General features: G+C 43.6%; 1 protein-coding gene across 5 annotated transcripts in view; it reads left to right on the top strand.

The window, feature by feature from the left end:
• The window catches only part of LOC136844855 (uncharacterized), an 855665-nt gene that overhangs the window by 22548 nt on the left and 809264 nt on the right, over window positions 1-23853 (top strand). For all 5 annotated transcript variants that reach the window (XM_067114093.1, XM_067114090.1, XM_067114092.1 and 2 more), the window contains exon 2: window positions 19686-21740. In XM_067114093.1, coding sequence (XP_066970194.1) covers window positions 20220-21740 — 1521 coding nt within the window. In that variant the 5' untranslated portion in view covers window positions 19686-20219. The remainder of the gene's footprint in view (window positions 1-19685; window positions 21741-23853) is intronic.

The following is a 23853-nucleotide window of genomic DNA, read 5'->3' as shown; positions in this document are numbered from 1 at the left end:
GACAAACCTGGAAGATATGTTTGGAGATGGACCGGAGAGTAGGTGAGGGGAGGCCGAGACTCGAAGGGTAGTAGATATCCCTCCCGAAGGACATCCACTATCCAGGTCTCGGCTCCATGTTGCTGCCAAGTTGCCCAATGGCTCGACAGGCACCCCCCCACCTTCGGCAACTTTTGGGGGGAACACCGCCCCTAGCGTTTCCCCGTCTTCTTCTTACCCTTGCCCCCTTTACCAGCTTGGAAAGTGGGCTGAAAAGGGTGGGAGGGACCCCCTTCTCGAGGAAGAAGAAGGCTGGGTGTTTCCTGGGACCCCCTTCAAGACTGGGACTTCTTAGGGGCCAAGGAAGTGCCAGCCTGGCCTGAAGACCTGGCCGCAGTGGGATGTGAAGACCCGGAGGTCTTGGTCACTGCCTGGTGGACAAGCCAGTTGCTGTCATCGGCATGGTGCTTGTCCACCGCGGCGTCCACCAGCTCTCTGGGGAAGAGAGAGGAGGAACCCAGCAACGGTCCATTCCGCAGGGCGATAGCTAACTCGGGACCTGCAGACCTGGCAAAGCGAGAGAGAACAGCATCCCTTCGCTTTAGCACAAGGTTCGCCCACAGGTTTGCAGTCTGGTGAGCGAGGTAGGAGATGCCCTACCCCCAGACTGGCACAGTTTCCCAAAGGCGGAGTCCTCCCCAGGTACAATAGCACCTGAGGAAGCAGCTACCTTCGATACTGTGAAGGACCACAGATCGAGCCAGGAGACTGCTTGGAAGGCCGCCATGGCGGTGGCTTCCAGGGGTGCAGCTTCTTGCTGAGAGAGGGAGATACTCTCTGCAGTCAATTGCTGCAATGACAGGCCCGGATTTTGTTAGTCAGGTCGGGTCAACCTGCTTAGTCAGCAATGCCCCTTCCACTGGTGTGTAGAAGTGCTTCTGTCGAGGCAGAGGAGGAGGAAGAAGCTTGTCCGAGCGGCTCGAACGAAGCGAACTGTCTTGCCCAGACACGACCATTCACCTGGTTGAGTACCCCCTCAGCAAGCGTGGACCACAGCAGCCCCACCAAAGCCTTGGGTTCCTTCTTGGGTCCCCAGAAGGATTCGAGGCGCGATGGACTATCCACAGACGAGGCCGTGGTCCCTTCCCCGAGGTCATTGTGCTGAATTAATCAGCGCGATAACCTCCACAAAGGTCCTCTGTATTTCGGGGTGTCCGCATCCTGGGGCAGAGGACCCCCGAGTCCTTCCAGAGTGCGGTCCTCCCGAACTACTCTCCTTGCAGGAGGGAGAACCTCGGCAAACCCCCGTGGACCTTCCTGAACCACGCGGGCGTAGGACCTGGTCGAGCCGAGAACCAAGCCAGGTTCGTACCCCCACGCAGTAGAACTCTGAGGAGAACACTCCCCAGCGTTCCTCCTCTCCGACTCACGCCCCCTGGAAGAAACCGAAGGGGCGGAGGGGACAGGCGAGGAAGATCGGGCGCTCCCACTGGCTTTCCTGGCAGAACCAGCAGAGGCAGTGGGCCGAGAGTGGTCACCAACCCGCGGTGATGACGACCCCCCGGGTTGAGGAGACTGCTTTCGCCAAGGCGCAGTAATCTCCCAAGGAGAGCGGAGCGGTTCGCGAGAGCCAAGCCGCGCACTCACCTCCCCAGACCCAGGCTGGCCGTGCGGACGTGGCCGGGGACTGGGAGGAGTCAAGCGCGCGGCTGGCTGGCGCGAGCTTGCGCTGTCCTCTGGACACGCCCCAGGGTTCTTCGAGGCCGTAGCCTCTCGGGAAGACTGAGCAGGTGACTTCTTCCCCACCTCTCCTTGCGTTTGGCCCCGCGGGGCTGAAGCAATATCCCGGAAACCTGACTTGGCACCTGAAGAAGTGCCAGCAGGAAGAGAGGGGGCACCTGCATGCCCCGGCTCTTTCTCTCGCCCCACGCCCTGGTCTTGTATGGCGAGAAGTTTCTCCCATATCAGACTGGGGTACCCGGGTCTCCTTGGGGACCCTGGTACTCGGAGCAACTCGCGAAGGCTTCTTGGGGGGGGGAGAGGCAGACTACTTCTTCTTCAGCTGTGAAGCCTCGGAAGGAGAAGCGGAAGAAGCAGCAGACGAAGACGAAGATGAAGACGAAGACACCTTCCTAGACCTCTTCTTCTTCTTCTTCTTCTTCTTCACCATCTGCTTCAGGAACGCCGTCAAGTCCCCAAGCCAGGAAAGTGAGGCCGCAGACTCAGGAACAGCAGGAGGGGCTGTAGCAGAAGGCACATCCCAGGCAGAGACCACGGAGCTCGGGCCAGCATTTGCCTGGGTGGAGAGAGCTGCGCGTCGGCCAGGAACAAAAGTGGGAGGGGCCGGGAATGCAGGTGCCACCCCTCCCACGTGGATATTCAAGTCAGGCCGCGCCAGGGTCGATGGGATGGGGACTAGAACAGATGAAGGGCCGGGCTGGAAAGTCAGACGAGGAACAGAAGTCGTGGACAGGCCAGGGTCAGCAACTGGGGCAGCGACAGTCACGTATGGGTATGATGACGTAACCATGTAGGCGGGGCCAGCACGCGTGAAAGGAGCCAGGAAGCCAGGAGGCAGCGGAACAGCATGCTGCAACGCAGGTGACGCCGACACTTGGGTGTCTAGATGTGATGCAACAGACACCGGGAGCTGAGCAAATCTCGACATGGTGACGGTCGTAGTAGTGACTGTCGTTGCCGAGTGAGTCGTAACTGGAGCGGGTGGGGGAGGAGCCAATCCCTCCAGTGATGTGCCAGGTAGGCCCAGGTGTAGCCAGGATGAACTTGGGATCGGTGCCTGGCTATCCAGCCCGAGACCTGAAGCGAGAGTCGGGTCAGTACAGGAAGCCTCCACCCACTCTGGAGGAAAAAACTCCCCTCCGGAATGGGAAGAGACCTCAGAGAGGATGTCCCGGTCCAACTCTCCCCCACAAACAATGAAACGTAAGAGGAAGGGGAGGGAGCAAGCAGGGGAAGTTCGCCAGGAGGGAGAAACGAGCCCGACACATTTGCCACCACTGGAGTCGTCGGGGGCGTGTTTCCCTCGGATGACTCCTTGGTAGGCTTACGACGGTAACGTCTCCTCCCCTCGAACTTCCCCAATTGCTCGGAGGACCAAGAACAACACTCACTACAGGGGTCATCGCGTGAACACACGCCCCCTGCAAGATGTACAGAGGGCTTGTGGGTCCACGTCGACTCTAGATGTAAAAGAGTTGCACTTTTTACCCCCTACCCCAGGACACACACGCTGGGGATAGGAAGGTTTAGATGGTTTCTCCATTACAAACAAAAAGAGTAAATTTCCCACCAAAAAGTAGAAAGAAAGCTGTCAGGCAGAGAGCGGCGAAGAACAACGTCCGTGCGCTTTGACGGCCGAAAGCAAATTGGAATGTTTACATCCGGGCAGGCGGTATTTCCGCCTCCCGGACAGTAGTTAACAGCCTAACCACCTTGTTTGAAGTTCAATGGCCATTTCCAGCCTACGCCTGAAAGTAATCCCTAATGTAAAGGACCGAGGGTTTGCATATTGTGTCGGAACAATTTGAAGTTCATGGTAGCAATTCGTTTATTTATAGTGTAGGTAACTACCCCACCCTCTATCAGGGAGCAATAGGTACCACGTTAACAGCGATCGTCACTACTTTTCTGCCGGCTTTACCGTCGACATTGAATGGTTTGGTAGTTGAATTTGGGTTTTTTTTTCTGCTTTTCTCAAGGATTTGGTGAAGTACCCATTATTTTGGTAGCTTTTCAGTTTAGCCTAGTGGTTTTTCTACAGTTTATTTACAATGTCTTGATTCCAGTTCATCAAGTATTAGGTGTTGTAGGGAGGGTTGCAAGACCCGAATACCAAAGTAACCTATGATAGTCATACGATCTGTGCAAAGTGTAGAGGACAAGAGTGTTCAATAGATCTCACTTGTGATGAATGTGTTGGATGGGATGAGATGAAATGGAAAGGTCTCAGATCTTATTTGGATAAGTTAGATAAAGATAGGAAAAGGAAGGCGGCTATCAGAGCCGAAAGGAGAGCTCAGCATGTAGAGAGTAGAGGTCAGAGCGTAGACCCTGTCACTAACATTCTACTCATTTAACCGTAACATTCTTTCTCCTGCCCTTGCTTTATCTCCCCTCCTTAGTCGTCCTAATAATTCTCTATCAACTCCTATTCCTAGCTCCCATGCTTCCGATCCCAGCACCGTAGCCAGCCTCAAGAGTAAATTCGATCTCATAGTTAATTCTGTGTCTAAGTTGGGTGAATCTCCAAAAGCCCTTATGGACAAAGTACAGATTGTTAAACAAATGTCAGTGCCAGTGGAGGAGGATGTCCGTCCCACTGACGCTCCCAGACGAAGGTCACTGTCATACTCCCCTGAGCCTGGGAGCAGACATGCCAGGGGTCCAAAGGAGGTTAGCGGGCTTTGCCCATGGGCAGTCGCCCCCCTCATCTGACTGAGTGTTTAGTAATCTGACAGCCATTGGAAAGGCGCCACAGTGAGAGCCCACCAGTTATCAGCTGACTCCGATAGTGACTCTAGTGCTAATAAGAGGCATTTTTGGCACTTCACATGCGAATCTTGTCTCGGGAGACAGGCTCCAGACCTCGCTTCTACCTGGTTCCACCTTGGTCTTCCTAGCATTTCATCTCTGGAGGTATCTTCTGTCTCACCTGTCTGGCATGCCGGTGGTGACCCATACCATGGCTACAGCTACTACATTCACCATCACCATGACTGCCTTCGTCAAGGTGCTGGTGATAGTCGCCTCTCACCTGGGTACCCAGATGACAGCCTCGCCTGCTTCCCACCACACTGTCCTGCTGCTGCCTGTCTTCCTGGCTCCACTATCCCGGCCAGGACCCTCCAGGATGGTGACTTCAACCGTACCCTATCTCACGGTTCCTGCTCCTGCGTTCCTGCTGTTGCCGACTTCTGCACATCCCCGGTCCCAGCTCCTGACTTACCTGGCTCTCGGCTCGGCCTGGCTCCTATGCCGGGCACTCCTGTCGCTGCTCCTGGTTTCCCTGGCTCCCAGCTGCACTGGCTGTCCCGGCTGCCTCTGGTTCTCTCGTTGACGTCTCCACTGCCCAGGTTGCTCTTGCTTCCCTGGCCTCCCCTGGATGCTCTTGCGCCTTGTGCTGCTCCCTCCTGGATGGGAGACCTGACCACCATCCTGAAGAAGATGACAGAAAAGAAGTCGAAGAAGAGGTCTCGTAAGGTGTCGTCATCTTCATCTTCGTCGTTGTTGTTTGCTACCTCCTCCCCTTCTTCCGAGGATCATTGGTCGAAGAAGAAGAAGGCTGTCTCTCCCGCTAAGAAATCCTGTCCTGGGACTTGTAAGGAACTGCCTCCCTCCACAGGGGAGGCAATGGGATCTCTCATTGGTTCTTCTTGGCCCTTGGGCCAGGGAACCGAATCATTGACCCCCAGGTCTGTTGTTTCGGAAGCCGAGGGCGTGCAGACCTCGGTTTGCACACCAGTCGCTGCGCCTAAGAAGTCCGCTTCGAAGGCTGGCACTGTCAGATGCTCGTTCACGAGCCGCACCAAGTGCCCAGGTTTTTAAGGAGACTCGAGTACCTCGAACTGGTATCAGAGAGACCTCTCTCCTTACTGATTCGGGCACAGGACGAGAGAAAGAGCCCGGACATGCAGGTGTCTCAGCTCTTCCTGCTAGTACTTCTTCAAGTGCCAAGTAAGGTTCCTGGGTAGGTGCTTCGGCCTCTCGAGTCTGAACACCTGGCGAGACAGAGAAGAGGTCCCTTGCACAGTCTTCTCATGAGGTCCTTGCCTCGAAGAAAGCTGGGGCTTGTCAAGAGGACAGCACAAGTTCTCACCAGCTAGCCGTGCACTCGACTCCACCCAGTCCCTGGTCACGTTCGTGTGGCCAGCATGGTTCGGTGGAGTCGAGCACTCGGCTCGGCCCGTGCGAACCGCTATGCTCTCCTCAGAACAAAGCTTCGCCGAGGTGAAAGCGTTCTCCTCTACCCCAGTTGCTGTCATCACCTTGGGTTGGTGACCTTTCTAAGCCTGCTTCTCCTTCTGGTTCCGCCAGCAGGACTGGTGGTGGTGGTGCCCGATCCTCCTTGCCTGTCCCGTCAACCTCCTGGGGTTCCCCTAGGAGGTGCAAGTTGGACAGGAGGAACTCTGGTGAGTCGTCTCCCTGGAGTTCGACTACAAAGGCCTATGCTCCTGGCTTGGTCCTCGGATCGACCAGATCGTACACCTGCATAGTGCAGGATGGTTCCCAGGGGTCTGCCAAGGTTCTCCCTCCTGCCAGGAAAGTAGATTGGAGGGACAGTACCCTGGAAGGACCTGAGGGTCCTCCCCCCCAGGATGCAGGCATCCCCGAGATACAGAGGACTTTTGCAGATGTCATTGCACTGATTCGTCAGCACAACAACCTTGGGGAAGGGACCACAGCCTCGTCTTTGGATCTTCCTTGTGCCTCGAATCCTTTTGGGGTCCAAAGAAGAAACCCAAGGTTTCAATGGGGCTGCCATGGTCCACACTTTCTGAGGGGATTCTCGATCAGGTGAATAATCTTGTGTCCGGGCAAGATAATTCGCTTTGTTCGAATCGCTCAGACAAGTTACTTCCCCCTCTGCCTCGACAGAAGCGATTCTACACGTCCTTGGAAGGGCCATTGCCACCTAAACAGGTTGACCCAGACCTGGTGCGTCTAGGCCCAGGTCTCTCATTGCAGCAGCTTACTGTAGAGGGCATCTCCCTTTCGCAGCAAGAGGCAGCAACCCTGGAAGCCACTGCCATGGCAGCTCTCCTGGTTGGATCTGTGGTCGTTCACAGTATCCAGAGTGGCTGCCTCCTCAGGCTCTATCATGCTTGGGGAGGACTCCGCTTTCGGGAGACTGTGCCAGTCTGGAGTTAGAGCCATTTCCTACCTTGCCTACCAGATGGCAAACCTGTGGGCCAACCTGGTTCTCAAGCGAAGAGACGCTGTTCTTTCTCGCTTCACCAGGTCTGTGGGACCCGAGTCGGCAGTGACTGTGGAACGTACCGTTGCTGGGTTCTACCTCTCTCTTCCTTAGGGAGCTGGTAGATGGTGTGGTGGACAAACATCAGGCCAATGACACAGCAACTGTCTTGTCCACCAGGCAGTGGCTAAGACCTCCGGTTCTTGGCGCTCCACTGCGGCCCACCCTTCGGGCCAGGCTAGCACTTCCTCAGCCCCTAAGAAGTCCCAGACTTCAAAGGGGCCCTGTAGAAATACCCAGCCTCCTTCTTCCTCCAGAAAGGGTGTGCAGTCGCAACTCTTTCAGCCTGCTTTCCATTCTGGTAAAGGAAGCAAGGGGAAGAAGAAGGGGAAATGCTAGGGGCGGCATTCCCCTCCAGCTGCTGCCAAAGGTGGTGGGGTGCCTGTCGAGCCATTGGGCAACATGGCAGCGATACGGAGCTGAGACCTGTGTAGTGGATGGCCTTTGGGAGGGACATCTACTCCCCCTTTGAGTCTCAACCATCCCTTACTGTCTCTCCGGTCCGCCTCCGTACCTATGTTCCTAGGTCATCGAAGGATCTCACACTAATGCAAGAAGTGCAAGCCATGCTGAGCAAGGGTGCTGTAGAAGTCATGTCGAATGGGTCCCCAGGCTTTTACAGCTGGATCTTTCTCATGGAGAAAGCCTTGGGGGGTTGGAGACTGGTCATAGACCTCTCTCCCCTGAACTGTTTTGCTCGCCAGACTCAGTTCACAATGGAGACAGAGCACTCTGTGCTTTCCTCCGTCAAGGAGAACGACTTTATGCTTATGGTGGACTTGAAGGATACGCATTTTCAAATACCCATTTATCCATCCTCTTGCCAGTACCTTCGCTTTGTCCTTGGGGAGATGCTCTTCCAATTCAGGGCACCCTGTTGCTTGCTCTCGGTTGCTCCCCAAGTGTTCACGAATGTTCACCCTGGTGTCAGCTTGGGCCCATTCACATGGGATACGTCTGTTGAGGTATCTCAACGACTGGTGAGTCCTGGCGAACTCCCGCTCACAGTTTTTACAGGACGGAGATCAGCTCCTCGAGTTTTGCCGCGATTTCCATATCATAGTAAATCTCTAGAAGTCAGATCTCACCCCCAAGCAGAGGATAAAGTACCTGGGCATGCTGATAGGTACGGTAGCAGCAAGAGTCTTCCCCTCGGACTCTTTTATCAGCAGGTACAGGAAGGCAGCACAGCTGTTTCTGTCTCGACAGGAGCAGCCAGCGCAGCAGTGGCAAGTCATCATCAGTCACCTGTCGTCATTGCATAAGCTGGTGCCTCATGGGCGCCCACACCTTCGGTCTCTGCAGTGGAGACTGAAGGAGTACTGGTCCCAGTCTCGAGACTCCCAGTCCTTTCTTATTCCTCTTTCCAAGGAGGTGAGAGAGAACTTAGACTGGTGGATGGACGACAGGAACCTCTTAATAGGAGTATGCCTACATACTCCCCCTCCAGGACATGCTTTTGTTCTCAGACGCATCAACCGAGGGATTGGGCACACACCTGGAGGAGTGTTGACTTTGGGGTTGTGGCACTGAGATGACAAGCACCTTCACATCAACATCCTGGAGATCAAGGCAGTCTTCCTGGCTCTCCAAGAGTTCCAGGATCGAGTGTTGGGGCACTCTGTGGTGTTGATGAGCGACACCACGACGTTGGTGGCATACGTCAACAAGCAGGGGGCTTAGTGTCTCTCCCGCTTCACCAGTTGACAATGCAGGTGCACGAGTGGGCACTGGCTCACTCAGTAGAGCTGTCAGCCAGATACATTTCAGACAAGAGGAATGTAGTGTCAGACAAGTTCAGCCGCCAGAATCAGGTGATCGGAACTGATTGGTCCCTTCACCCAGACATTGCGGGAAGGTTGTTCGACCTGTGGGGGGCATCCAGTCATCAATCTGTTCACCACTTGGCACAACAGAAAACTGCAGGTCTTCTGCTCAGTCATGCCAGACCCATGGGCTGCTGTGGAGGATGCATTCCAACATCCGTGGGACAACCTCAATGTATACGACTTTAAATCATTTTGTCTGATTTGCAGAGAGATCAGCCAAGTGATGATCAACCCGAGTCTCATGATGAATCTGGTGGCTCCCAAATGGCCTCAAGCTGTTTGGTATCCCAACCTGCTGTGTCAACCCCATGTCGAACGGTATCACCCTGGCAGTGCAGTCCCTGTCTTCATGGCTAGCGGTTATTCACCATCTCTTGCGAGCAAGAGGCTCTTTGCGTCGCGCAGCAACAGAGATGGCTGTATGCCTCAGACAGTCCTCTGCAGCGGTATACCAGGGAAAGTGGTCTGTCTTCTGTGGCTGGTGTCATAGACGGGGTATCTCTCTGATCGGGGCTACTGTTCAACAGGTCGCGGACTTATTCGTCTTTCTTCGCCAAGAGAAGCTTCTCTCTGTTTCAGCTGTAAAAGGCTATAGGGCCATACTCGGCCTAGTCTTGTGCCTGGAAGGGGTAGATATCTCCTTTTCTTTCGAGGTATCTCTACTAATGAGAAGCTTCGAGAGGTCTTGCCCACCCAGACCCCTCAGGCCCCCTGCGTGGGATGTGACTCTCATTCTAAGGAGCCTGACTCATGCACCATACGAGCCTTTACAAGAGTCGTCAGACAGGGATCTGACCCTCAAGACTGTCTTCTTGCTGTCTCTGACATCAACAAAGAGAATTGGTGAACTTCACGGACTTTCCTTTGATGTTAAACATTCGAGGGGATGGGGATCAGTTATGCTCAATTTCATCCCGGACTTCGTAGAGAAGATTCAGAACCCGTCGGTCCCTGACGCACGGTCCGAGTCCTTCACGATCCCCTCCCTAGAGGACTTCGTATGTAATGACCCAGACAAGATGCTACTGTGTCCTGTTAGAGTGCTGCAGGCCACCTGAAGAGAACTCGCCATCTCCAGCCTGAGTGTTGACGACTCTTTGTTAGCACTGGCTCGACCAAGAAAGAGGTGTCCAAGAACACGATTTCTTTCTGGCTTCATGAGACGATAAGGAGAGTGTACTCTGTTGCTGGAGAAGACATCACCTGTATGCTCTGCCCGAGAGCTCACGAAGTTCGCATTATTGGTCCGTCCCTCACATTCTGGAAGAACCTTTCGGTTCCACAGGTATTGAAGGCAGGGGTGTGGTCCCAACAGACCACCTTCACTTCCTTTTACCTTTGGGATATTGCCCGCAAGTCCTTGGACACCTTATCCTTGGGTCCTGTGGTGGCTGCTCAAGAAGTTGTGTAGCTTATCCGGCTCCTCTAACAGGACAGGTTGCATCTCGCCTAAGATGTATGGTTGTGGATGGGAGAAATTGTAGAGTGACTGGCCTCTCTTCCTTCTCTTCATCCTGGCTTTCTTCCTGCGGGCAGGGAGCGGATGTGCTGTTACATGCTGGATCTGGCAGTCAATGCAGGTAAGCATACAACCTGAGCTTCCATTCTATTTCCTTTTTAGATAATAGAAGCAAACCCGCTCCTCCCTCTAACCAGTGAGTCTTCCTAATGTAAAGGAACGATGGTTTGTACGTATATTGTTTTGGGACCACCTTGACGTGGTGAGTGGGCTCTTGAACCCCAGGAATCTGTTCCCGGGTTCAAGCCCAAGAGTCCCATATGCCATTGTATATTTGTTTGGATTAATCTTTGTGGAATTTTCCACTTTTACTAAAATTTATTGGACCTGATAAGCAGGAAAAGATATCATAGTTGGGAATGGGTTTATATCCGAAGCTAAATAGTGAGAACTGTGGTGGGATCATCAACTGCCCTATAATGTTCGGACCTGAGAGTTATCAGATTGATAGCTCAAAGGCGGAACTATTCTTTAGAGCTAGACCACGGATTCCAGGGGGGTCTAGTTCTAGAGATAGAACTCTCGGCAATCTATCCGGTTTGCCCATAATACGATTAGGGTGGGGATGATTGTATTCTTGTAATACTCTTGGTCCTAGCAAGCAGGTTTGGCTTACACTTGGGCCACTCTAAACATATTGTGCCATCCCCTGTGGGATAGGGTAGGGAGCGGACATTTGGGAGTCAGCTCTCACTTTTGTCATTAGTGGAAGAATAAACCCCATGAAAGGCTAATGATATCTTTTTAAAGTGTTCAGGTTTATTATTTTTTTTTTTTTATTCGATCTTTATGAATAGTAACGTTAAAGAATCGAGTACCCCTGGGCCCTCTGATGATACTGTTTTGGCACAGATGACCTCTGCACCCACCTTGGATTGAAAATTCTCCAAATGTTGATGACCCATGTGAGAAAAAGGATGTCCCTGTAAAAGGAGGACCTGGCATTGTTACATTGGAACCATTCTCCTTTGAGCCAGATGTTTCTGTGCCTGTGTCCCTATCAAAAAAAGGAACAAAAATAGTTCAAACTTTTCAACTGAGGGCCCTTTGGAGCCTAATAGAATAAACAAAAGAAAATATAGACCAGACTCAACCTTGATTCACTTTGATTCCCTTTTTAGAGAATCAAACTGGTCAAGGTTTTTGAATTTACAAGCTGACCAAGACATATCCTTACTAAAATTGGAAAATTACTTGCTGAACCGATGCCCATCACAAGAGATGAGCATAAGACAAATTAAAAAGAGGGAATGGCTGGTTGGAACAACAACAGAGAATCCAGTCGGAAAGTTATCAAAATATTAAAAAAATTGAGAATATAAATATAAAGCGTCACAAGGCATGATACCATGAACAGTGTACAAGGCACAGTGATATTACCAAATCTAGAAGAAGAAATACAAAACAAATCAATGTTTCTAGATTCACTACAGAAAAGATACAACAATGTTGAAGACTGCGAACTATATGAGGTGCCAATCAGGAAAGACAAAAATAAATCTATCAAAATAGCAAAAATAAAGTTCATTGCCCAAACCTTGCCCTTGAAAATTAAAATACTTGGATTAAACAGGGAATTAAGACCTTATGTTCCCTAAACCCATGCAATGCAAGAACTGTTGCAAATATAGCCATACAGCCATCAAATGCAGAAATTTTTCTAGATGTGCCTATTGCAGTTCGCAAGAACATAAAACACGCTGGGACTGTGGCCAACCAAAATGCATAAATTGTGGCCTAGATCATCATGCCCGATCTAAAACGTGCATTCTATATTTACAATACTGAACTTAAATTACTACAAGAACGAACTGGAATGTCGATTAGGGAAGCAAAGCTAGAACTAAAAGTGAGAGGATTGAATGACCCAGCTAAGAAATTTAGGTATGCAGATACTTCAAAATCAAACAATACCCAAACTGAAGTGAATGGCAATAAAAATCAGGAAATATCACTAAAAAAAATACATGATCAAAAGAGCTCTTCAATGGAGATTTCATATAACAATGACAATATCACAGTTGACAATAGATTTACCTTCCTACCAGAAATAGGTACGAGTATTGACATAGAGAAAGACGAAGAAGAATTAAAATCACAAGAATATAATAAAATGGATGACACAACTCGGAAAAGGCTATTAGATAAGACCCCACCTAATTCCACCAAACAAAGCTGTAAAAGATAAATAACCCACCAATCTCACTAAAAGCTAAAGTTCAGAAACAGAACACTAAACCAAACATTTCACTGTCTCCCATAGTAACAATAATACCTCTGGGAGCAGAATCACAAAATTCAGGTGAAATGGAAAACCAACACATAGATAACTATGATGAAAGCAAAGAAATTCAACCATCACCAATTACAGGCACCACAAGAAAAACCAAGAAGGAACAACAAACTAATGAACATGAAGACACATGTGGTTGTAATAAATGCTTTGTAGCAATGTGCCACAAAAATAAAACTATAACTAAAGAAAGCCTAACCAACACCATAAGAGATTTCATGAGGTATAGGAATAAGGAAAAAACAAACATCAAATCTCATGAAGAAGGTTGCATGTGTATTGAACATTTAGAATATTACAAAGAAAAACATATCAGTGTTGTAGATAATATTCTAAAAAAAATCAAAATGGAAAAATTAAATCAAGATAGTAAAAATGTAACAGGCAACGAAAGTCAAAATAAAACAACAAAAATGAATCAAGACCTACAAAAATACAAATTAACTTATAAAAAAACAATCAACTTAAATAATTTAGAGTAATTTGGCCACTCTCATATTACACCATTCAGTTGTTATATAATTCAGTGGAACATAAATGGATTATCAACGAGAATGCACCTAGGAGAAGTCCAACGACTTATAAGGGAATACGAACCAATGATTATATTTATACAACACGGAAAAATTTTTCCAAATATAGGTAAATATCTACTAGCCACAACATCAAAAGGAAAATGAAAATAACTTAGGAACAGCAATATATGTCCATAATAAAATGATATATGACAAAGTAGATAGAGACTACACTGAATTACAAATTTCAGCAATAACAGTGATAATAAAAAATAATTTATTTAATATTATTAATTTTTGCAACCAGCCTAATAAAAAGTACGATTTAAACATATTACAGAAAATAATAAAAGATTGTAAGAATCCCATATTAATTGTAGGAGATTTCAGTGCACATAACCCAATATGGGACTGTAACAACATTACACCAGATAAAGATGGAGAAAAAATAGAAAACTTGATGAACACTAATAATCTTTGTTGTCTGAATGACAACGAAGTAAATACGTACTGCTCAGAAACCCATGGAACATTTTCCTCAATAAATGTCACCCTTTGTTCAACAAATATAGTTGACAAACTAGACTGGAATACTTGTGATGACTCCTATTCAAGTGATCATTTTCCCATAATAATATCTTTATCTTTATTAAATAATAAACCAAAACCATACTCTCCACATTATAACATGCAAAAAGCAGATTGGGACATTTTTAACTTGCACACCAGAAGTATACTGCCATATGATTATTTGAGATTATTTGAGAAATCCCAATGAGACAAACGAATTCTTTGTATCTTTCATTAAAAGGCAGCAGACAAAGCTATTCCTCATTCAAAACCCCATAATAAAAAACATAAAGTTCCCTGGTGGTCAGATGATCTATCTGAATTATTTGTATCGGAAATAACAAGCGAAACATCCATTCAAAAAGTATGGGAAAAATTCCGAAAAATAAATGGAACAAACATTAGACCACCCAGACAAGCTATATTAGACAATGGCAAAAAATTTTAGATCCTTCAAAATTAGTAAATAAATGTTTTGCCAAAATAAGTAGTGACCAAAATTTGGACAAACATTTTAGAAAAATAAAGAATAAAGCAGAATCTATAATACTTAATTTTGAAACAACGGAAGATATATATTAGAATAAGAAATTCAATATGGATGAGCTGGAATATGCTCTCTTGAACAGCAATAAATCTGCTCCTGGAGGTGATGATATTTGCTTTTAAATGATCTGCCACCTTCGGCAAAATCATACTTGTTGAAACTTAACAATCATTTATGGCTGAGAAACTTGTTTCCAGATGAATGGCAAAATGCCATAATAATTCCTATACCAAAGCCTGGAAGAGACCATAGTAATGTGAACAATTACAGACCAATATCTTTAACAAGTTGTGCAAGTTGTTGGAGAAAATGGTAAATAACAATGTGAAAATAAAATGTTAACTCCATTCAAAAATCTACATGGGAAAAATTTGGAAAAATAAATGGCAACAAACTGTCTTTTAGACATCCAAAAGGCATATGACACTACATGGAGGTACAATTGAAAACATTATTAGATACTGGCCATCTTCCTAAGTTTATTAAAAACTTTATGAGATCACTTTCCAAGTGAGAATAGATAATGTTTATTCCAAACATTTCCACTTGAAAATGGAGTTCCACAAAGTGTTTAGTGGCCAAAATTAACCCTTTAAGTGACCAAAATTTGTATGACAAACGGGAAAAAGTTTTAAAAAAAATAAAGTTTTTAAGATTAAGAGTTCATTTTTGGCTCCTTTTTTTGTCATTGAATGCAACCATCAGAAATGAAAAAATATCATTATCATATATAAATATTGGAATATTGACAGCGAAAAAAAAACATATAATTGTATACAAAGCGCTGTAAGCAAAACAGTTAAAGCTAATGAGTTAATTTTTTTAGTTGTATTGTACACTAAATTGTGATGATTTTGGTATATAACAAATTGTAAACGATCAAAGCAACACAGAGAAAATATTATCACAAAATGATCTTGGACGTAGCAATTTTTTTTTCAAAAATTCACCATAAATCGAAATGCTAGAGACTTCCTGTTTGTTGAAAAATGAAGCTAATTGATTGAATATTACTTTGTGTTTTAGCTTACAATTGCAGTTTCGACCAAGTTAAAGTTACCGACAGTCGAATTTTTTCTATTTATCGTGATTTATATGGAAATATTTCAAAACTGATAAAAGCTACAACCCTGAGTTATAATTTGTTGTATTGTACATGAAATTGCGCACATTTTCATATATAAAACTTTATGTAACGACTAATTTAAAGCGGTGCAAATATTACGACAACAAGACGAAAGAATTTCTGAGATGTTGGCCGAGTTAAATGCAGACATAAGGAAAATGTTTTTTTTTAAATTCACCATAAATCGACATATTGTGCTAGAGACTTCCAATTTATTGCAAAATGAAGCTAAATGATTGAACATTACTAGAATGTAAGAGTTTTAGCTTACAATTGCGTTTTTGACCATTTCGGTCGAGTTAAAGTTGACCAAGGTTGAAATTTTGGCAGTTATCGTGATTTATGTGAAAATATTTCAAAACTGATTAAAGCTACAACCATGAGCTATTTTCTGTTGTATTCTACATGAAATTGCGCACATTTTCATATATAAAAGTTTATGTAACGACTAATGTAAAAACGATGCAAACATTACGACAACATGACGAAAAATTTCTGAGATGTTAACTCGAGTTCCGGCGTGCAGGCGTAAGGAAAAAATTTTTTTTTTTCAGAAATTCACCATAAATCGAAATATTGTTAGAGACTTCCAGTTTGTTGCAAAATAAAGGTACATGATTGAATATTACTAGAATGTAAGAGTTTTAGCTTATAATTGCATTTTTACCATTTATCGAGTTAAAGTTGACCAAGCTTGAAATTTTGGCAGTTAATGATTTATACGAAAATATTTCAAAACTGATAAAAGCTACAACCATGAGTTATTTTCTGTTGTATTCTACATGAAATTGCACACATTTCCATATATAAAACTTTATGTAACGACTAATATAAAACAGTGCAAACATTACGACAACGTGGCGAAAGAATTTCTGGTGTGGACGTAAGGAAAAAGTTTTTTTCAAAAATTCACCATAAATCAAAATATTGTGCTAGAGACTTCCAATTGGTTGCAAAATGAAGGTAAATGATTGAATATTACTAGATCGTAAGAGGTTTAGCTTAAAATTGCGTTTTTTGACCATTTCGGTCGAGTCAGAGTTGACCGAAGGTTGAAATTTTGGCAGTTATCGTGGTTTATATGAAAATATTTCCAAACTGATAAAAGCTACAACTATGGGTTGTATTGTACATGAAATTGCACACATTTTCATAAATAAAACTTTATGTAACGGCTAATATAGAACAGTGCAAAAATTACAACAAAATGACGAAAGAATTTATGAAATTTTTGGCGAGTGTCGCCGATGCGTAAGAAAAAGTTTTTCAAAAATTCACCATAAATCGAAATATTGTGCTAGAGACTTCCAATTTGTTGCAAAATGAAGGTACATGATTGAATATTACTAGAATGTAAGAGTTTTAGCTTACAATTGCGTTTTTCGACCATTTTTAGTCAAAGTTGACCGAAGGTTGAAATTTTTGTAGTACGTATGGGATGCACCCAACAGACAATTTTAGTCGACGATGATACGTCAATAGGCGTTTAAGGGTTAATGATATCAGTAACATGCTACCGGTTGGAATTAAGAGTAACCTGTATATGGATGATTTTGCCATATATTATATGGCATCACGCATAAAGCATGCAGAATGAATGATTAATAAAACCATAATAAAAATAGATGAATGGACCTCATCTGTAGGCTTAAGATTATCCGTAGAAAAAACTCAAGCTGTCATGTTTTATAAAAATAAAAAGCTGGAAAAAAGGTGAAGAAATAGAATTGAAAATCAGAAACCATAATATGACCAATTAACCAAACTGCAAAATTTTTAGGATTAATATTTGATGCACACCTGAATTGGAAAGCCCATATAACTTACATAAAATCAAAATGCAAAAGGGCGCTAAGTCTAATTAAAAAACTATCACACACAAATTGGGGAGCTGATAGACATACTCTTACCATCCTGTATAAAGCAACAGTGTTATCAATCATTGACTATGGAAGTGAAATATATGGTTCAGCATCAGAAGCAGCATTGAAAATATTAGATCCAGTTCACAATGAAGGACTAAGAATATGCACAGGAGCATTTAGATCCTCACCAGTCTCCTCAGTACAAGTCGAATGTAGCAAACTGCCACTGTTCCTCCATAGAGAGTTCATAACAATGAAAAGTGCATTAAGAATCAAGACAAGTGATTCACCAACAAAAAATCTATTTGATCTAAGGGATATATTTATAAACAGTCATCCACTTCCTTTCCCAATTAGAGCTAATAGATTGTTTGAGTCACTGAACATAGATATACAAGTACCTTCAAGAGTGAAGTTACCACTCCATTGGACTATGAATAAAATAAGGACTTGCACTCAGTTGAAATATTTATCAAAAAGTTCCTCATATACCCCAGAACATCATAGACAAAAAACCATAGATCATATAAGACAAAAACATTCACATTTTGTGATTTATACAGATGGGTCTAAATCACAACATGGAGTAGGATATGTAGCTGTATCCCAGAACAAGTCATATCAGTTATCTTTGCCTAATAATGCCTCAGTCTTCACAGCAGAGTTGTGTGCAATCGCAGTAGCCATCAAAATTATAAAGCAAGTATCATTCAATAACTGTTATTTTTAGCGACTCAAGAAGCGCTATAGAAGCCATTCAAGGTTACGACTCAAAAAATAATATTGTAAAGGAAATTAAATATGAACTCCACAAATTGTGTAGTAATGGAAAAAATATTGAAATATGTTGGATCCCTGCCCATGTAGGGATCAAAGGAAATGAGGAAGCTGATAAAGCAGCTAAAGAAGCAGTCCGCATGGCAAGAGCAAATATTAAAATCCCAGTTAGTGATTACATAACAGATATAAAAACCGTCATTATAAATAAATGGCAAAATATATGGAACGAGGAACCCATAAATAATAAATTGAAACAGGTAAAATCCAGCGTTGGAAAATGGAGCTCATCATGTCAGAGAGAGAGACACACACAAGTAATTCTGACACGTCTGTGAATAGGCCATACTCGTTTGACACATGGACACTTGATGAACAGTCCACATGGCCCTCCTCCCGAATGCCCAGAATGCAAAGTGTTGATAACAGTCAAACACGTGTTGTGCGACTGTCAAAAAAATAATCAACTGCGAGTATCAACCTTTGGAAATAAATCGACGGGGGAAATTTTATCAGAATCTTTTACATTTTCAGTCATGTCAATTTTAACTTTCATTAAGAAGTGTAACTTGATAGACAAAATATAAAACCAAGTAAATAATGAAAATATAGAAGCCTATAAGGCATTTAATGGAAAAAAAAATTATGTAATTCTGAATTTTAATTTTTATGAAATTTTATTTTATTCTTTTTAATCTTTAATTTTTTTTTTTTTGTATGCAAGGAAATGAGCAAATGTATTTATTGTATACATGCGTTTCGGAGTAAAGCATGCTAGTTATACAGTTTTTTCTTTTAAATTTCATTTTCATTTATTCATCATCATGCGAATGACCTGTTTGGTCCCAGTTTTAGGCCTATGGCTGAGACCTTGGTCCCAGTTCTAGGCCTATGGCTGAGACCTTGGTCCCAGTTCTAGGCCTATGGCTGAGACCTTGGTCCCAGTTCTAGGCCTATGGCTGAGACCTGGTATTTCATCCTAATCCTTCGGGCCAGCCCTATGAGAGCTGATTGGTCAGCTCAGTGGTCTGGTTAAACTATTTTAATAATAATAATGTACGTATATCGTGTCGGAACAAATCACAATTTTTTAAAGTAAATTGTATTTTTCCTAACTATACAAACCTGAGGCCCTTTGCATTACATTTTCATGCCCACCTCATGCCACCCCTCAGTTTGACACCTGTGCCAAAAGGCAAATTGGAATGTTTACATCCGGGTAGGCAGGACTCCCACCTTCCTGATGGCACCTTGTTCGAAAGTTCAACGGCCATTTCCAGCTCTGCTGAAAGTAATTCCTAATGTAAAGGACCTCAGGTTTGTATAGTTAGGAAAAGTACAATTTACTGTGTGATGTTTTTTGTGATTTTTTTTTCAAATATGTTTAAAATATTAAAGTAGGAGAAAAATTTAGTTTTTTTGCAATTTTGGAAAGAAGAAAGATAGATTTTGTTCCCTTATATAGTATTAGGAAAATAGAGGGCACACAAATTATTTTCTGTATTTTTTTATTTATTGGGTCTGTCAGACCCACCTCTACCTGAGATGCAACAGCAGCCAAACTCTACCTTAGCAGGGTGAATAACATTTTCTTTTGAGGAAAAGAGTAATTACATACAGGTACCCATGCTATGTTTATTGGGCAACTAACTCACTTATTTTCTGTTTCAGGTATATGGAGGATAATTTGTGGCTCAAAGCTGATCTTGGCATTACAGTACACCCTCAAGTTTTACTGATGATATAAAGTGTAAAAGTCCTAAGAGTATAGATTTCTCATAAGTATCATTTAGGACTAGTTCATGGAATAGTGTCCCTGGAACAAAAAAACACTTGAGTGATACAAATAGGATATAGTAACTTGTCAGCAAGTACAGTATATTAAAAAAAATTGACCAGGAAGAAGAAAATCAACATGTGGAATTCAACTCCTTTTGAAAATGAGACTTGCCATTGAAAGCAGTAGTCTTCTTTGTTGTGAATGGGTGATATACTGTAGTGCATAATGAAAATAGCAAGGCTGGTTAAGAAAAACTTTGATTTTTTGTATTACAAAACTGTTTCTTGTTACTGTAGATTTCAAGAGTACATGCATACAAACAAGTTGACGTCCGTAGTGTAAAGTGGAAACTACATGGATATAGACTAGTTTAAGTCTGTTCTGTTAAATTGTAACTACTCCTGGTAATTATAGTTGCTTGCAGAATGGATACTACTCCTGGTCATTCCAATTGCTTAAGTAGTACAGCACCGAATGACTCAAGTTGGGGTCATTTTGACATTGTAAATGAAGAAAGTTATGATTTTAATGGTTATGGAAAAACCCATATTAATGAATGTGGCAGATCCAGTGGGAGCCACAGCAGGAATATGAGATTCAGGAGAAGTTGTGGACATAATCTAAGCAGGATCACTTTTAATTGTAGAGGTGGCACAACAAATTACAAACAGAGAGGGAATGGTAACAGACAAAGAGGAAAGTATAATGAACCTCATAATGATAGGGGCTATTGGGAACACAGTTATGATATGGGTATGTGTGAGGAGAATTTTAAGAATCATGATATTAGTAGTTTGGAGGATAGTTATGGTACTGGAGGTAGTTGCGAGAAGAGACGGGGTAAAAGAAAAATTGACGTTCACCAAAATTATAGAAAGGATAGTAACAGATCTTCAAATAAAAAGAAGAAGGGTAATGTTACTACTGGAAAACGTGAAAAAGATGGAGTAAAGGCTAGAAATGCTTGCAATAAAATGGGTGCCTTGAAAGAGGATAGTTCAAATAGAAAGTTTGATAAAGGTGGAAGTAATGAAAATATTGCTTCGAGGGCAGCACGTGTCGCTGGTTGGAAGAGTGTTAGTCAGAAACGTGCCGCTCAGAATTACAAACAGAGAAGGAAGAACAAATATAGTGTAAGGCATAATGAACTTCAAAGTGGTAGGGGGAATTGGAGAGAGAAATATAAGGGTTATTATGAGAACAAGTCTGATATGGGAAGTTGTGATGGCAGATATGACTTAGGTGATTTGGCCAACAGTTATGGTGCGAGCAGATGGAAAGACAGTTATTGTACTAAGGGTTTGAGGGACAAACATAAAAACATAGTGAGGAATACCAAATATACTGACATTGAAAGGAAACCTGGTGGTGGCAAAAATTTAATTGTGGAAAGTGATGCATCCCACAAGAAAGATGTGGAAAGTGATGTTATCAAGGAAACAAATAAAGATGAGCGAAATACCAGAAATATGGAGCATTGTAAAAAATGGAAATCTTGGTCCATGGAAGAAGACACTTCAAAAGTCAAATTTAATAAAGATAGAAGTAATAAAAATCTTCCCCAAGTAAAGAAATTGGGGAAAGGCCATAAAACTTGTGTTACTGTGTCAGAGGTCTCTAGTGTTGTAGAAGCTGTGCCAGAAGCAAAGAAATTGGTTGTACCCCAGAGTTTTACAAATTTTGGAGTTACTGAATTGAATGAACTCGAAGAGAATAAAACTTTTTCAGTTGTAGCTCAAAGTTCAAGAATTACTGAAGCCACACATCAAGTGAAGAAATTCGCAGAAAAACATGACACTTCTTTGAATGTGACCCAGTATTCAAGCAATACTGAGATTTATTCTCAAGTGGATGAAATGAAGGAAGAGTGGGAAACTTTTTCAGGTGTGTTGCAGAGCCCTGGCATTATTGACACTTCTCAAGTGACTGTGTTTACAGAACCAAAGGTTTGTATATTTGTTATAATTTTACTACTACTTTATGCACAATACATAAAACCTTTATGCAGTTTATGGATGTTTGTTCCTACATGAATACAAACCTTTGGTCTTTACATAAGGGATATTACTTGCAGTGTGAGTTGGGAAAGACCGTTTAACTTTTAAACAAGGTAGTTAACTGCCAACGGTAGGGGTGGAAGCCCTGACCACCCGTCGATACAGTCTTTGATTTGGAGAAGGCTTATGATACAACATGGAGATATGGCATTTTGAGGATCCTTCATGAATGTAACCTGAGAGGCAATTTGCCCCTCTTCATTAAGGCTTTTATTAAAAATAGGCTATTTCAGGTCCTGGTTGGAGCAACAATGTCAGAAGTATTCAGTCAAGAAGAAGGAGTACCACAAGGAAGTGTTTTAAGCGTAACATTGTTTGCCTTGGCAATCAATGGGGTTTCCAAAATAATTCCCTCAGATATAACATATACCCTTTTTGTTGACGACCTTTCAATCTCCTTTGCAGCTTCAAGGATGGCAGTGGCTGAACGTCGCCTTCAGCTCTGCATCGACAATATAGTGAAGTGGGCTGAGGTTAATGGTTTTAAATTTTCTACTAGTAAAACGGTAACTATGCACTTTTGTCGCATAAGAGGATTTCATCCTGATCCAGATCTATTTATTCATAGGCAAAGAATTCCATGTGTAGGCGAAACGAGGTTCCTTGGATTGATTTTCGATAGTAAGCTGACCTGGATCCCAAATCTGAAGTATATTAAGACCAAATGCTTGAAAGCGATGAATTTGCTGAAAGTTCTGTCTCATACTGTGTGGGGTGCAGACAGAACTCAGATGTTGAGATTGTATAAAGCCCTGGTCTTTTCAAAATTAATGTATGGATGCGAAGTTTACACGTCTGCAAAGCCCAACAGCCTTAAAATGCTCAACTCGATTCATCATGGTGGGGTACGGTTGTGTACAGGAGCATTTAAATCATCTCCCATTGAGAGCATGTTGGTAGATGCTGGTGAGGTGCCACTGGATCTTCATTACAAGCGTCTGCTGGTTCGGAGCTGGTATAGATTCCAGAGGCTACCTAAGTCTTTGACCAGCATATGTATGAGAAGGGAAAGGCATTGGCATTATTATGAAAATCATCCCAAGCAACCGCATCCGTTTGCTTTTAGAGTAAACTTGATTCTCAGGGAATTAAATATGCCTAGTGTGAAGATTCTACCAGTAAAGTATTCTGTTATTCCCCCCTGGAAATTTCCAGAGGTAGAATTCTGCAAGTATTTTAATTTCACCAAGTCAGAATTGTCATGTGAGGCCATGCGGTCAATATTTTTAGAACATTCGATGGAACATGGCACCTACACACCAATCTTCACGGATGGCTCAAAGTCTGATGCTGGCGTCGGCTTTGGTGTAGCCTTCCCTGATATAGAGAGGAGTGGAAGGTTATCATCCGTTGCCTCAATTTTTACTGCCGAGATAAATGCAATTTTAAAAGCTTTAAAGGAGATTTTAATTCATAATGGAAACAATTTTATTATATATAGTGATTCAAAAAGTGTACTTCAGGCACTGGAATCTTTTAATCCTTTAAACCCCCTGATTTTAGAAGTATTAGAATGGTTGTTTTTATTGAAAAGAAGAGAGAAAGAAGTTAAGTTCTGTTGGGTGCCTTCCCATGTTGGGGTGGATGGGAACGAAAAAGCAGACCAACTAGCGAAATCAGCGGTCAACTCTCCAGAACCCACAAGATGCCTACTGCCATATCGGGATGTATATTCTGTAGTAGGACAAACAATAAAAAAGCGTTGGCAGTCCCAGTGGGAGAATATTTTAACAAATAGAAAAATGCGTAGTATTGCATCATCTGTGTCTCCTTGGTCATATCCCCATATGCCAAGGAGACAGGAGACAATGCTATGCAGGTTGAGGATTGGGCACACAAGACTCGCGCATGGGTTCTTGATGTCCCGTGAGAATCCTCCAATTTGTGAAGACTGTGCTGTACCCCTGAGTGTGGGACATTTGCTGGTTGAATGTCCCACACTTAGGAATTTGAGACAAAGGTTCCTGTCTTGGGGACGAGATGAAGTTGATAATTTTAATCT

The sequence above is a fragment of the Macrobrachium rosenbergii genome, chromosome 13 (assembly GCF_040412425.1).
Source record: "Macrobrachium rosenbergii isolate ZJJX-2024 chromosome 13, ASM4041242v1, whole genome shotgun sequence".
NCBI classification, from domain to species: Eukaryota; Metazoa; Arthropoda; class Malacostraca; order Decapoda; family Palaemonidae; genus Macrobrachium; species Macrobrachium rosenbergii.
Note: the sequence above shows the minus strand (reverse complement) of the source record. Positions and strands in the feature narration are given on the sequence as shown.